The 11,429-nt window shown below is 22.7% G+C and overlaps 3 protein-coding genes across 8 annotated transcripts; 1 reads left to right on the top strand and 2 right to left on the bottom strand.

The window, feature by feature from the left end:
• Positions 1 to 180: 180 nt before the first annotated feature.
• Positions 181 to 769, bottom strand: LOC122719795 (cytochrome c oxidase subunit NDUFA4). The gene is made up of 3 exons (XM_043945949.1): positions 640 to 769; positions 431 to 577; positions 181 to 270 (listed from the first exon to the last, which is right to left on the bottom strand). Exons 1-3 carry the CDS (start codon positions 694 to 696, stop codon positions 217 to 219), a joined length of 258 nt encoding a protein of 85 aa, XP_043801884.1. The 5' UTR covers positions 697 to 769; the 3' UTR covers positions 181 to 216.
• Positions 770 to 1,126: 357 nt separating this feature from the next.
• On the top strand, positions 1,127 to 6,372 carry LOC122719744 (tyrosine-protein kinase Fer). 4 transcript variants are annotated; one of them, XM_043945866.1, is made up of 15 exons: positions 1,127 to 1,604; positions 1,700 to 1,873; positions 1,955 to 2,051; positions 2,115 to 2,310; positions 2,506 to 2,643; positions 2,718 to 2,927; positions 3,056 to 3,239; positions 3,408 to 3,578; positions 3,943 to 4,173; positions 4,261 to 4,410; positions 4,670 to 4,883; positions 5,000 to 5,152; positions 5,240 to 5,362; positions 5,439 to 5,561; positions 5,971 to 6,372. In XM_043945866.1, the coding sequence occupies exons 1-15, from the start codon at positions 1,380 to 1,382 to the stop codon at positions 6,111 to 6,113; spliced, it is 2,532 nt and encodes an 843-aa protein (XP_043801801.1). In that variant the 5' UTR covers positions 1,127 to 1,379; the 3' UTR covers positions 6,114 to 6,372. The 4 variants fall into 4 exon arrangements, with proteins under 4 accessions (XP_043801801.1, XP_043801800.1, XP_043801803.1 ...); XM_043945865.1 differs by having other exon boundaries at positions 4,261 to 4,437; XM_043945868.1 differs by having other exon boundaries at positions 1,687 to 1,873; positions 4,261 to 4,437.
• A 737-nt stretch (positions 6,373 to 7,109) lies between these two features.
• LOC122719781 (translation initiation factor eIF-2B subunit alpha) lies at positions 7,110 to 11,307 on the bottom strand. Of its 3 annotated transcripts, XM_043945928.1 has the most exons (10): positions 11,252 to 11,307; positions 10,953 to 11,169; positions 9,203 to 9,229; positions 9,037 to 9,138; positions 8,831 to 8,970; positions 8,523 to 8,639; positions 8,334 to 8,446; positions 8,105 to 8,249; positions 7,896 to 8,021; positions 7,110 to 7,815 (listed from the first exon to the last, which is right to left on the bottom strand). In XM_043945928.1, exons 3-10 carry the CDS (start codon positions 9,213 to 9,215, stop codon positions 7,666 to 7,668), a joined length of 906 nt encoding a protein of 301 aa, XP_043801863.1. In that variant the 5' UTR covers positions 9,216 to 9,229; positions 10,953 to 11,169; positions 11,252 to 11,307; the 3' UTR covers positions 7,110 to 7,665. The 3 variants fall into 3 exon arrangements, with proteins under 3 accessions (XP_043801863.1, XP_043801865.1, XP_043801864.1); XM_043945930.1 differs by lacking the exon at positions 9,203 to 9,229; XM_043945929.1 differs by lacking the exons at positions 10,953 to 11,169; positions 11,252 to 11,307 and adding an exon at positions 9,664 to 9,675.
• Between the last annotated feature and the right edge of the window lie 122 nt (positions 11,308 to 11,429).

Genomic DNA, 11,429 nt, shown 5'->3' with positions numbered 1-11,429 from the left:
AATTATAAAATAAAGAATATAAACTTTATTGATATTTAAATTTTTATTTCTTAAATATTATTTAATTTTTTATAATACAAGTTTTGTAAAATATTTTAATGACATTAACAACAAATTAATCTAATTTAAAATAATATAAAGTATAAATTAATTTGATTTCTACATTTCTTAATTATTTTCTTTAGTTAAGACTACCTTAATATATGCTTTTAATATTTAATATTGTGGAGGTGTTGCTCTATACTTAGTTGTATCACGAATGTTAATAAACTGAAAATAAAAATGAAAAAGATCAGATAATTATATAAATTTTAGATAATTAATTATTTAAAATTTTTGTTAGTCAATTTTATTACTTTGTTTGATATTAAAATTGAAATTATTTTTTAATCATATTATTTTTATCATTCTCGTTATATGTTCAACATACCTTATAATCTTTATCTTTATATTCATTCCATGGTTCAGGATTGGTTCTAGTATTCCACGTAACATCAGGACTTCGGAGTGCAAGGCGTAATAAATAACCTGTAGCAGCAAATGCTCCAAATCCGATGCAGAAAAATAATGGCAATAACTAAAGAAAAATCAATAATAATTTTCAAATCATATGACTTTTAAAACTATTTTTTCACATACCATAGAATTCTTTTTCAGAGATTCTTTTGTAAGACCTTGCATTTTACCACTTAACATTTTGCTACGTATTAATATTAAAATAAACTGCAGCAAACGATCTTTATCTTACAAATATTCATATGCAATTGACTATATAATAATAAGATACTTACTTAAATATCGAATGAAATTTTCATAAAAATGAACCCTTAAGTATTTTAAGCATTGATATTAAACTTTATAGATTTACAGTGCGATATTTATTAGAAAATTACAATATTAATAATTTAAAAAAAATTTTAATTAATAAAATTGCATATTGAAATAAAAAAAATAAAATAAATTTTTTTCATAATATAATTTCAAAAAAGAGAAAATAAATTATTATTCATGTCTTTAATATATTATTAAGATTTTATACATTGGTTTCTATTTTTATCAAAGTTAAATTGATCATCTATTTTATTTATTGTTTCATGACGGTATTTCTGGAATAAAAGTAAATTTTTGCACTTTGAGGTCTGTATAAATATAAGTGTTGATCTCAGCCAAGTGAGTTGTAGTAGAGATATATAATAATCTGATTAAATAATGTATACATAAATCTGTGTTTGCAATGTAATATTTCGATGAATGATTCATTGAGGTTCATTAGATTCTTTGCTAACATTAATGTCACTACATTTGTCTAGCATAAGAATGAATTTTTGTTCGTGACACGTCTAAAGAAGTCGGTAAGACGACGATTTTTAGTTTTATATATGATAAGCGGGATGGGTTTTTCTACGAGTTTACAAGGACAGTCATCACATGAGGCGTTACTCGCCCGTCAAGATGCTGAAATTAAACTTCTGGAAACAATGAGACGATGTTTAACGATTAAAGTTAAATCAGATCGCGAATATGCTTCAACGATCTGCTCTTTGACGATGCAAGGGAAAAAGATTGAACGTAATGAAGATCTTGTTGGTAGTCTAATAGCACAAGTATGTGTTCAAAATTGAAATGAATGTTTATAATTTTTCTTAAATATTTATAATAATTTCTCAGAAACATTTGCTTACATAGTACTATATTGTAGAGTTGGAAGGATATCATGGACTCTATTGATCAAACAGCAAAGTTAATCAAACAACAAGCAGATTCTATTGAAGCTATAGTAGTTGAACATATTACAACATTACATTCTGAAAGAAGACGAGCTAGAAAAATATATCAAGAAGAACAAACATGGTTAAATAATCAATTTCAACAGGTATAAATAAATAGTAAAAAGTAATAAATAGTAAATAATAAAATATTAAATTTTATATTACATATTTATTATATCTTGTAGTTAACTGATGATGTTGCCAGGAAAAAATTAGAATATCAGAAAAATCTAGAAATGTATAAATTGATGAGATCCCGTTTTGAAGAACATTATGTTAAATGTAAGTATTTATATTTTATAATTAATTTACAATTAATTGTTATTATTTATAATATATGTTTAGCGGGTAGAGTTGGTAGAAAATTGGATGAAGTAAGAGAAAAATATCAAAAAGCTTGTAGAAAACTTCATCTTACCCACAATGAATATGTACTACTTTTGGGTGCTGTAACTGAGTGTGAGCATGACTTAAGAACTTGTTACTTACCAAGCTTACTTCATCGACAACAGGCAATTCATCAAGAATTTATAACATCATGGTAAGCATTTTGTTTATTCTAAATTCTAAAAAAAATTATTATGTATTTCTTTGTTGTATTCTATGAAATACTTATTTATTTTACATGAAACTTTCATGCAAACATATGGTAATAGAAAAGGTAAACATTAATGATTGTTATAATAATAATATCCATTATATCACAAATATAAAAACATTGTTCTTTACATGATAGGAAAACCATACTTCAGGATATAGTGAAATATTCTGATTTTACAACAGATAAATTTCAAGAAATACATCGGCGAATGCAAAAAGCTGTGGATTGTGTAAAACCTGTAGAAGAATATAGGGATTTTATAGGAAAACATAGGTATTCATTTCATATTTGCTTTTATCAATGTAATTTTTCAAAATAATATTAAAATTTGTTAACATTTGTTATAGAACGCGACCTGCATCTCCAATAAGATTTATTTTTGATGAGAATCTTGTGGATGATACATCGGGAAAATTATTACCAAATAAATTAACAGTAGATAATTTAACTATAGATTGGTTAAGAAATCGATTAACAGAACTAGAAAACTCATTAAAAGCGACTCAACAAAGCCGACAAAACCCACAATATCCATCGGAAAATAATAGCGATTCTAAGTAAGAATATTTTATTTAAGAATAAATTATTATATTTTCATTAATATTGATAATATTAAAGTATATATATATTTTTTTTATTCTTATTATTTATATTTTTATTTTTTTCTTATTTTTTTGTTCATTAGGATATCGATTTTGGATTATTCCCGCGAAAGAGAAGAGTTACGTTTACGTTGTCAAGAAAAAAAACTTCAACGACAAGTGGATGTTATTAGAGCTGCTTTGAATGAATTAGGTTGTGAAGAATTACCACTTGGTTATGATCTCTCAATGGAAAGTTCTTTTGCTGATTCGCCTTCTATTAGTAAGGTAATAGATTAAAATTATATATAAATCGAATATTTTTATATATTATTTAAATATTTTATAATTACCTTGTTAAAAAAAATTATTGTATTACAAATAGTTTTTCGATATAAAACAATTTTATTTGATTGATATTATGATTGATATTAGTTAGCATCACTGCCCTTGCAGAAAAATACAGTTGCAGATATTGGTCTGTTTACATTACGAAGAAATCAACGATTCATGACAATATTTAGATCTCCCTTCAAATCTTTACCAATAATAAACGACACAAAAGATGGAACAATTAGATCGAGTAGCGAAGGTCCTACTCCAAAAGCAGATAATACTCTACCAGTTGTATGTTTTCTTTATATGTTACCCGTTTATTGTAAAGATACAAATATGTTTCATGCATAATTACTTCTTTCTTATCATATATATCAAATGCTTATGAAAGAATGTGTGTCATAAAAAGTTTACAATTGAATTGATAACAATTTTATTTTTGGTTTTTAATATTAAGCATGTTTATCCTGTTTATAAATTACATTCGATTGTTTTTAAAACTAACATTTGTGATGCAATTACGATAATATTACAGATTAGCGATAATAATTACAGGTAATGATAGGTAGAAAAAGAAATTTTGTACTAGGTGTGATAATTCTAAGTGTGATGAATTTTTGTTTATTAAATACAGTATTACATATTATTGTTATAGGCATCTTTTCGGATTTCACATTTAACAACTAATCAGAAGGGAAATGGAAATGGAGGTCTTATGGAAGAAGAATGGTTTCATGGTGTGCTACCAAGAGAAGAAGTTGTTAGATTACTCGTCACTGAAGGAGATTTTTTAGTACGCGAAACAACAAGAAATGATGAGTGCCAAATAGTTTTATCTGTCTGTTGGGATGGACACAAGCATTTTATAGTGCAAACTACTCCTGAAGTAAGCAATTATTTAATTTGATACTATATGTCTATATATAGAGGATACAGAAACAAATGTATTTGTATGTATTTTTATTAATTTTAGGGACATTACAGATTTGAAGGCCCTACGTTTCCATCAATTCAAGAGTTAATCAGACATCAATGGTTATCCGGATTACCAGTTACCAGTCGATCTGGAGCTATCCTCAAAACACCAATTTTACGTGAACGTTGGGAACTTAATAACGATGATGTAATTCTTCTAGAAAAAATAGGACGGGTATTAAAATTTAAAGAAAAAAGAAATTATTTTAGTTTTTTGCATCTCAAAGTATCTTATTGTTATATATTATATATCTTATTGTTACACAAATTATATAATTATATAAATTTAATTTACTTTAATAAATTATAATATTTTAGATTTTTCTAAAATATTAAAAAATGTCAATTCAAAAAATTCACATGAATTATATAAAATTAGATATTCATAAAATATTATATATTTTTAGGGTAACTTCGGAGATGTATATAAAGCTCAATTAAAAACCTGTAAGACTGAGGTGGCTGTAAAAACTTGTAAAGTAACGCTACCGGATGAACAAAAACGTAAATTTTTGCAAGAAGGACGCATATTGAAACAATATGATCATCCAAATATAGTAAAGCTTATTGGAATTTGTGTCCAAAAACAACCTATTATGATTGTTATGGAATTAGTTCCCGGTATGTTGAGTAAATTAATAAATTTAGTAAAAGATTTTAATTTTTAATTTTGGAATTAAAAACTTTTCAAATTATAGAATATAATTGTTTATTAATGCTAAATTAATATGTGATAGGCGGTTCATTGTTAACTTATTTAAGAAAAAATACTAATACTATTACACAACAAGAACAGCTTCGAATGTGTAAAGATGCAGCTGCAGGTATGCGCTATTTGGAATCTAAATATTGTATTCATAGAGACTTAGCTGCTCGGAACTGTCTCGTAGGTAAGAACATTTTGATTTTTAATTATTATAAAAATAATTTACAAAATATATGAATTAGAATACTAAAAATAATATTATATTTTTTAGGATATGAATCTATAGTAAAAATATCAGATTTTGGAATGTCACGAGAAGAAGAAGAATATATAGTTTCAGATGGTATGAAACAAATTCCAATTAAATGGACTGCACCAGAAGCATTAAATTTCGGTATTTAAGAAAATGATATATATTATATAGATATTAAAAACTTTAATATTATTTTTTATTGTAATATTTTCAATAGGCAAGTATACATCACTTTGTGATGTATGGAGTTATGGAATTTTAATGTGGGAGATATTTTCTAAAGGTGGAAATCCTTATAGTGGAATGTCTAATTCTCAAGCTCGCGAAAAGATAGATGCAGGTAATATTTAAATTGCAATATACAATATTTATCACAATATTATTACAGTAGATCACCTATGTAATGCGATTATATATATAATGTATTGTATGAATTCACATTATAACAAATGCTGAACGAGAATTTTTTCGTATAATAATTATTATCATGTCATGTTTTATGTTCTATGTTTCATCAAACAAAACAATTTTTTAAAAAATAATAACATATATGAGTTATTGATTTAAAAATATATATATATGAAGTATTGTCGAATTGTATAATGAAAACAATAATCGCAATATTTTTAACGCATTATAAAAATTTGCATTATATGAGATTTTATTGTATTATATTAATAATATCTAAAACTAAATAGAGTAGAATAGAAAATTTATATAGAATTTAAATAAAGATTTCTTACCTCTAGGTTATCGAATGCCAGCACCAGAAACTACACCTGACGAAATATACCGTTTAATGTTACGATGTTGGGAATATGAACCTGAAAAACGTCCTCATTTCGATCAGATATACACTGTTGTTGAAACACTTTCTCAAGCGTATTTATAAATAATAATAAGCTTAAATTGGTGCTAAAATCTTTGTATCATGAATATTATTCTTTTCACAGTTTATTATAATAATCAATTTTTTCATATAAATCTTATAAAAGTTCAGATTAGAGCTTTAAAAAATAATGTTAAAACATTTGCTAAAAGCGTATACATGATAGATTCATGATTTGCTATGAAAATCTCGCAATAATCTATTTTAAAAGAAAAAATTTTTATACGCGACTAAATAAAGATCTTTATGTATATATATATTAACTTGGAACAGATAATATTATTTTAATTATTAATAATTATAAAATCTTGAATATTTAAATTCAATAAGAAAAAATTTTAATAATTACCATAAGTCATTTATCATAAAATATTCGTTTGTAAATATTATTATTTTTTATCTTTTCTACTAAAATATAAATAATGTATAATAATATTTCAGAATAAATTAATGATTTTACTGGAATTTTAAAAATATATTACATTTAATGAAAATCAAATCAAACAGAATTGAAAGTGAGCTTTTCATAGTGAACCATCGATATTTCTATTTTTTCATTGTATTTATATTATTATCAATAGAAAATATGAATATTTATCATACTATGGTATAATCATATATAAAATTTTATTCAATTTCTTTTAAAATTTGAAAAATCTTTAAGACTATTAGGATGATCCAATATCCATAAATTTTTTATTACTTATTTTTTTCATTTTTTATATTAATATTTCCGCCTTAATTCCTTATGTTATATATCCGTCCAAACGACAATTCAATTTTAATAGCCAGTATTTATTGATAAAACGAAAAATGTTTAATGATGAATTATATTTATTTAGAAGAAATTTTCGCAATAAGCGTAGTAAACACATGTTAAATAATATAAAAAAACAAAATTATTTAATTATGAGTATTAACTCAAAAACATTTATAATTTCATATCATTATTTCCTATGTTTCATTAAAATGAAACTAAATATAAAATAAAACTTTTAAAGCATTATTTATATATGTAACAAATATTGCAAATTTAAAGATTTTTTTTATAATGCATAAGTTATTAATTAATAACTTACAACAATTTTTTTTAATTTTGTTAAAAGTTATAAATCTTATTAGTTATTGCTGTGCAATACGGTGATGCTCAACTATTGAGATGCATTATATAGATTATTTGTATTTAATATGATAATGTGGTTATAGATATCGTATACATGTGTATATTGTGCGAGATGCGTAAGTCATCTTCTAATAAGTCATAACTAGGAGAAAATTTATAAATATTCAAAACAGTGTTGAATTTCTCTATTGTATTATAACAAAGAATAAGTGTTTTATCGTGTGTTATTTGGAAATGAGATTTTAAAAAAACGAGTGTGTTATTTTACAATACTCAATATTATTTTAAGAATTAATAAAACTTATATTAAAGTCTTTTGTAAAGTTAAATATTTATTATTGTCATTGTATAAATAATTTTATTTTTACCTATATTCGTATTAAAATTATTTGTATATGTATTTTGGTGTACAGATGTATATGCACATACATGTTACAAGTATAATTTAATAAGTTCATCACTTACAGCTGAAGGTGTTAATATACCTAAATCAGTAAAGAGAAGACTAATATAATGTGGTGGCGTATAATCAACTAATGGATGTTCTTTCTGCAAATCTTTTTTTAATGTACTTGCTGTATACTGTAAAAGAAAAAACAAAAAAATTTTTTAAATATATTCTATATCTTAATTAAAAATAATAGAAAATTTTAATATTTTACTTTAAACTCATTTGGAAGATCTACTTGATTTAAGGGATATATTCTTGAAAATTTGAAACTCTCTGTTAAGACATAAAATGGTTTCTTTACTTCTTTAGCACACATTGCCATTGTATATGTGCCAACCTATAAATCAATATCAATGAAAATTAAAATTTATATCAGTTAAGAATGATCAATTATCGAAAATTAAGAAAATTATAATATACCTTATTAATAACACCTCCACTTTCTGCAACTCCTTCTGCTCCTACCATGACCATATCAACTTGTTCCATGACATATCCCATTGCAGAATCTAATATTAATGTACAAGATAAACCTAATTTTGTTAAATTTTCATGCATTTCTTCCCTGTCCATTAAAAAAATGAAAAAGATAAGATAAATATATTATACATTAATATTTACATTTTAAGTTATTAAAAAGAATATTTACCCACTATTATCTGGAGAAGAACATGTTACATATACTTCAAATATTTTATTACTTTCAACAGCTTCTTTCATTGCTTGCAATACAACTCTAGATTTTGAATGAGTAAGTATTTTCTGTAATAAACATAATAAAAAAATAGAAAACCAAAAAAAATTTTCATAAAAAAATTCCAAAATAAATGAAAATTACAGAGCCATCCTTAATGAAATGTGCTGCAACTTTTGCTACTTTTCCTCTGGCAGCTACTAATTTCTCATAAAACATTTTGCCTCTATGGAGCATAATACCCTTACATTCTGCAAATGACTAATATAGAATAATATAGATAAATAAATATAAATAATAATATGATTTAAGATTTTGAATATATTCAAGTAATTAACTGATATCATGAATATTAATATTAAAATAAAAAAATTAAAAAAAGGAAAGATTAGAATAAATATTATATAGAAAAAGAGTAAGATTTATGACAAATCATATTAATATATTCTTACAGGAGTATCTAATGTAGCCAAAGTTATAAAACGAAGAAATAATTCACTGCCAGATGCAATGGCAGTTACAGGATTTTCAGTAGATCTCATTGCATCTATTGCATTCTGTAAACAGTATCTAAGCTCTTGAACCGTTTCAGCTACAAAAGAAAAAAGAATATATAATAAAGATATATATTATTTAAAAATCTATTATGTAGTCTTACACTTTGAATACTCTAAAACTTTTAATAGTGTACGTATAGCAGCCATTCCAGCAGAAACATCTTTTTCATCTTTAATAATGTCATTAAAATATTGACAGATTTCTGAAAAAAATAAAAATTAAAAATATATAATTGTTTTTCAATTTATTATTTTGAAAGTATTTACCTTCCTTCTCCATAATGTTGTCGTATGCTTATTTTCAATAAAAATAATACAATTATTAATTAGTAATTTTAGGTTAGTGTTTATGTTCAGATATTTAAATATAAGAAAATATATATTTCGATGCATGTGTTATACATTCGCAATCTATATGTTTTATAAAATTTGTATTAAATTGCAATGATTAAAAATAATTAAATTTAAAACTATTTATAAGTGCAAATAAAAAAAATACTATAACAATGCGATGTACATATTTCATGCAACAATCTTATTATAAATTTGATAATTAAATATTATAATTTTTTATTAAATCATATTTGTAATATAATGTGATGTATATGCATAGATGTATTTCAAATTTGTACAAATATGTACAAATGTTGTGATATATATATATATATAATTTAAAAAGAAAATGTCTAAATTTGTTAAATGTAAGGTATAAATTATTTAAAAAATACCGTTCTCGAATAAATAGTTCACTTTATTATTTTCTTTCTTGAAACTATATTTTTTAATCAATGAAATAGACAAACATATTGGAAATAATAGATAAATGCAATATTAAAACTATCTAAAGTGAGTATAAATATTAATATATGTTACAAATTATTTTATTTTTATTTTTTTGACTTTGAATTTTTATAAAATGTTTGTAAATGAAAATCGAAATTTATATTTTTAAATTAAAAATTAATTATATATAAATTACAAAGAAATTAGTTTAAATTAATGGCGAAACAAATGCAAACAAAATTTTTACATTTAAAAAAACAAATAAATAATATATGTGACACGGATATATAGGAATATATTAACTTATATATGTATATTTATAAATGTCATTTATAAATTAATATATTTGGTTTAAATATTTCATAAATATTATAATTTATTTTATAAATTTAGAACATAATTTTGAAACATCATATCTATTATATAATTATCATTAAAGAAAAAATAATAAAAATAATAATAAAATTATACATGAAGGTATTATAAGATATTAAAGAAAACAAGCAAATAAATTTTTTTTGTATACAATAATGGAATTTTTTTTATAATATAATGAAAATAAAAACATGCAATTGAATAATTGTATATATCAGATTTTTTTAAAATAATTTTAAATATTTTCAAAAAAATTATAACTTATTTGAAAAGAAGCAAAATATAGTATTGGAAAATATTTTAAAATATAAAAAAATAAAAAAGTATTTATGTATATATATTTTAAATTTCGTACATATTTTTGAATTTATATTTAATAATAAAAATAATATTTTCGAAATTTAGAATAATAATTTAGTGCAAATAATATTCAATATATGCAATTTGGATATTACAATATAATCACTGTCGGTGAATATAAAAGAATATACAAACATATAAAGTATAAATAAAACTATTTGATTTAATTGTTGGAATCATTATTGGATTTAAATTTAAATTTTTTATTATTTTTCCATTAATTGAGTAAAATCTTAGAAGAAATAAGGCTATAAAATAAATATGTTAATTAAATCAAATATGAAAATTTATTCAAAACTGTTATTTTATTTGATCAGTTATTATTATAACTACTATAAATATACAAAATATGTCGCATTTATAAAGTGAATTATCGCTATTTAATATATTTTATTTTTTTACTGATCCTGATATTAGGAATTCTATGTATGTAATTTTATTTACATATTTTTTTAGAAGCAATCGAGATAGAGATAATTTCTCATATATATATACTTACAATTGTAAGTACTTATCTGATATAAAACTTTTCATCTCCATAATAGAAAGGTTGACAATAAAACGATCGTACAAGATGTCGACGTTCACGTAAATATTTGTTATGAAGTGCGCAATTCAATTGATTTAACCAAGAACAAAATACAATACTTTCAATAGAATTAATCATTGAAGACACTCTATTTTTTCTATCGTTGTTAGGATTGTTGCTTGATCCTCTGAAAATTATGAAAACAATTTCTTATTTTTCTTTTTTTTTATATAATGAAAATTATATAAAATACATTTAAAAGATTTTACCGCACAATATTTGATTCATTTCTTTTTTCTTTATGTAATTTCATATTCTTTTCTTCTCCAAATGAATTTGAAATAAATTCTTCAATAATTTGTTTTTCATTCATTTTATTACAATTAGACTTTACATTACAATTATTCATTTCAAAATATTTTTTAGAAAGTAACTTTTGCTTTCGCC

Source organism: Apis laboriosa, unplaced genomic scaffold (assembly GCF_014066325.1).
Source record: "Apis laboriosa isolate Shangri-la unplaced genomic scaffold, ASM1406632v1 scaffold9_cov152, whole genome shotgun sequence".
In the NCBI taxonomy this organism is placed as follows: Eukaryota; Metazoa; Arthropoda; class Insecta; order Hymenoptera; family Apidae; genus Apis; species Apis laboriosa.
Note: the sequence above shows the minus strand (reverse complement) of the source record. Positions and strands in the feature narration are given on the sequence as shown.

What these genes read in the sequence shown, in the direction of transcription:
- LOC122719795 (XM_043945949.1), bottom strand. Translation starts at nt 696, where the DNA reads ATGTTAAGTGGTAAAATGCAAGGTCTTACAAAAGAATCTCTGAAAAAG. An exon ending in CTCTGAAAAAGAATTCTATG is followed by an intron (nt 578 to 639) that starts GTATGTGAAAAA and finishes ATTTTTCTTTAG; the next exon opens with TTATTGCCATTATTTTTCTG. An exon ending in ATAAAGATAAAGATTATAAG is followed by an intron (nt 271 to 430) that starts GTATGTTGAACA and finishes TTTTATTTTCAG; the next exon opens with TTTATTAACATTCGTGATAC.
- LOC122719744 (XM_043945865.1), top strand. Translation starts at nt 1,380, where the DNA reads ATGATAAGCGGGATGGGTTTTTCTACGAGTTTACAAGGACAGTCATCA. An exon ending in TAGTGCAAACTACTCCTGAA is followed by an intron (nt 4,174 to 4,260) that starts GTAAGCAATTAT and finishes TATTAATTTTAG; the next exon opens with GGACATTACAGATTTGAAGG. An exon ending in TCGCGAAAAGATAGATGCAG is followed by an intron (nt 5,562 to 5,970) that starts GTAATATTTAAA and finishes TCTTACCTCTAG; the next exon opens with GTTATCGAATGCCAGCACCA.
- LOC122719781 (XM_043945928.1), bottom strand. An exon ending in AGTTTTAGAGTATTCAAAGT is followed by an intron (nt 8,971 to 9,036) that starts GTAAGACTACAT and finishes TTTCTTTTGTAG; the next exon opens with CTGAAACGGTTCAAGAGCTT. An exon ending in ATCTTCCAAATGAGTTTAAA is followed by an intron (nt 7,816 to 7,895) that starts GTAAAATATTAA and finishes TTTCTTTTACAG; the next exon opens with TATACAGCAAGTACATTAAA.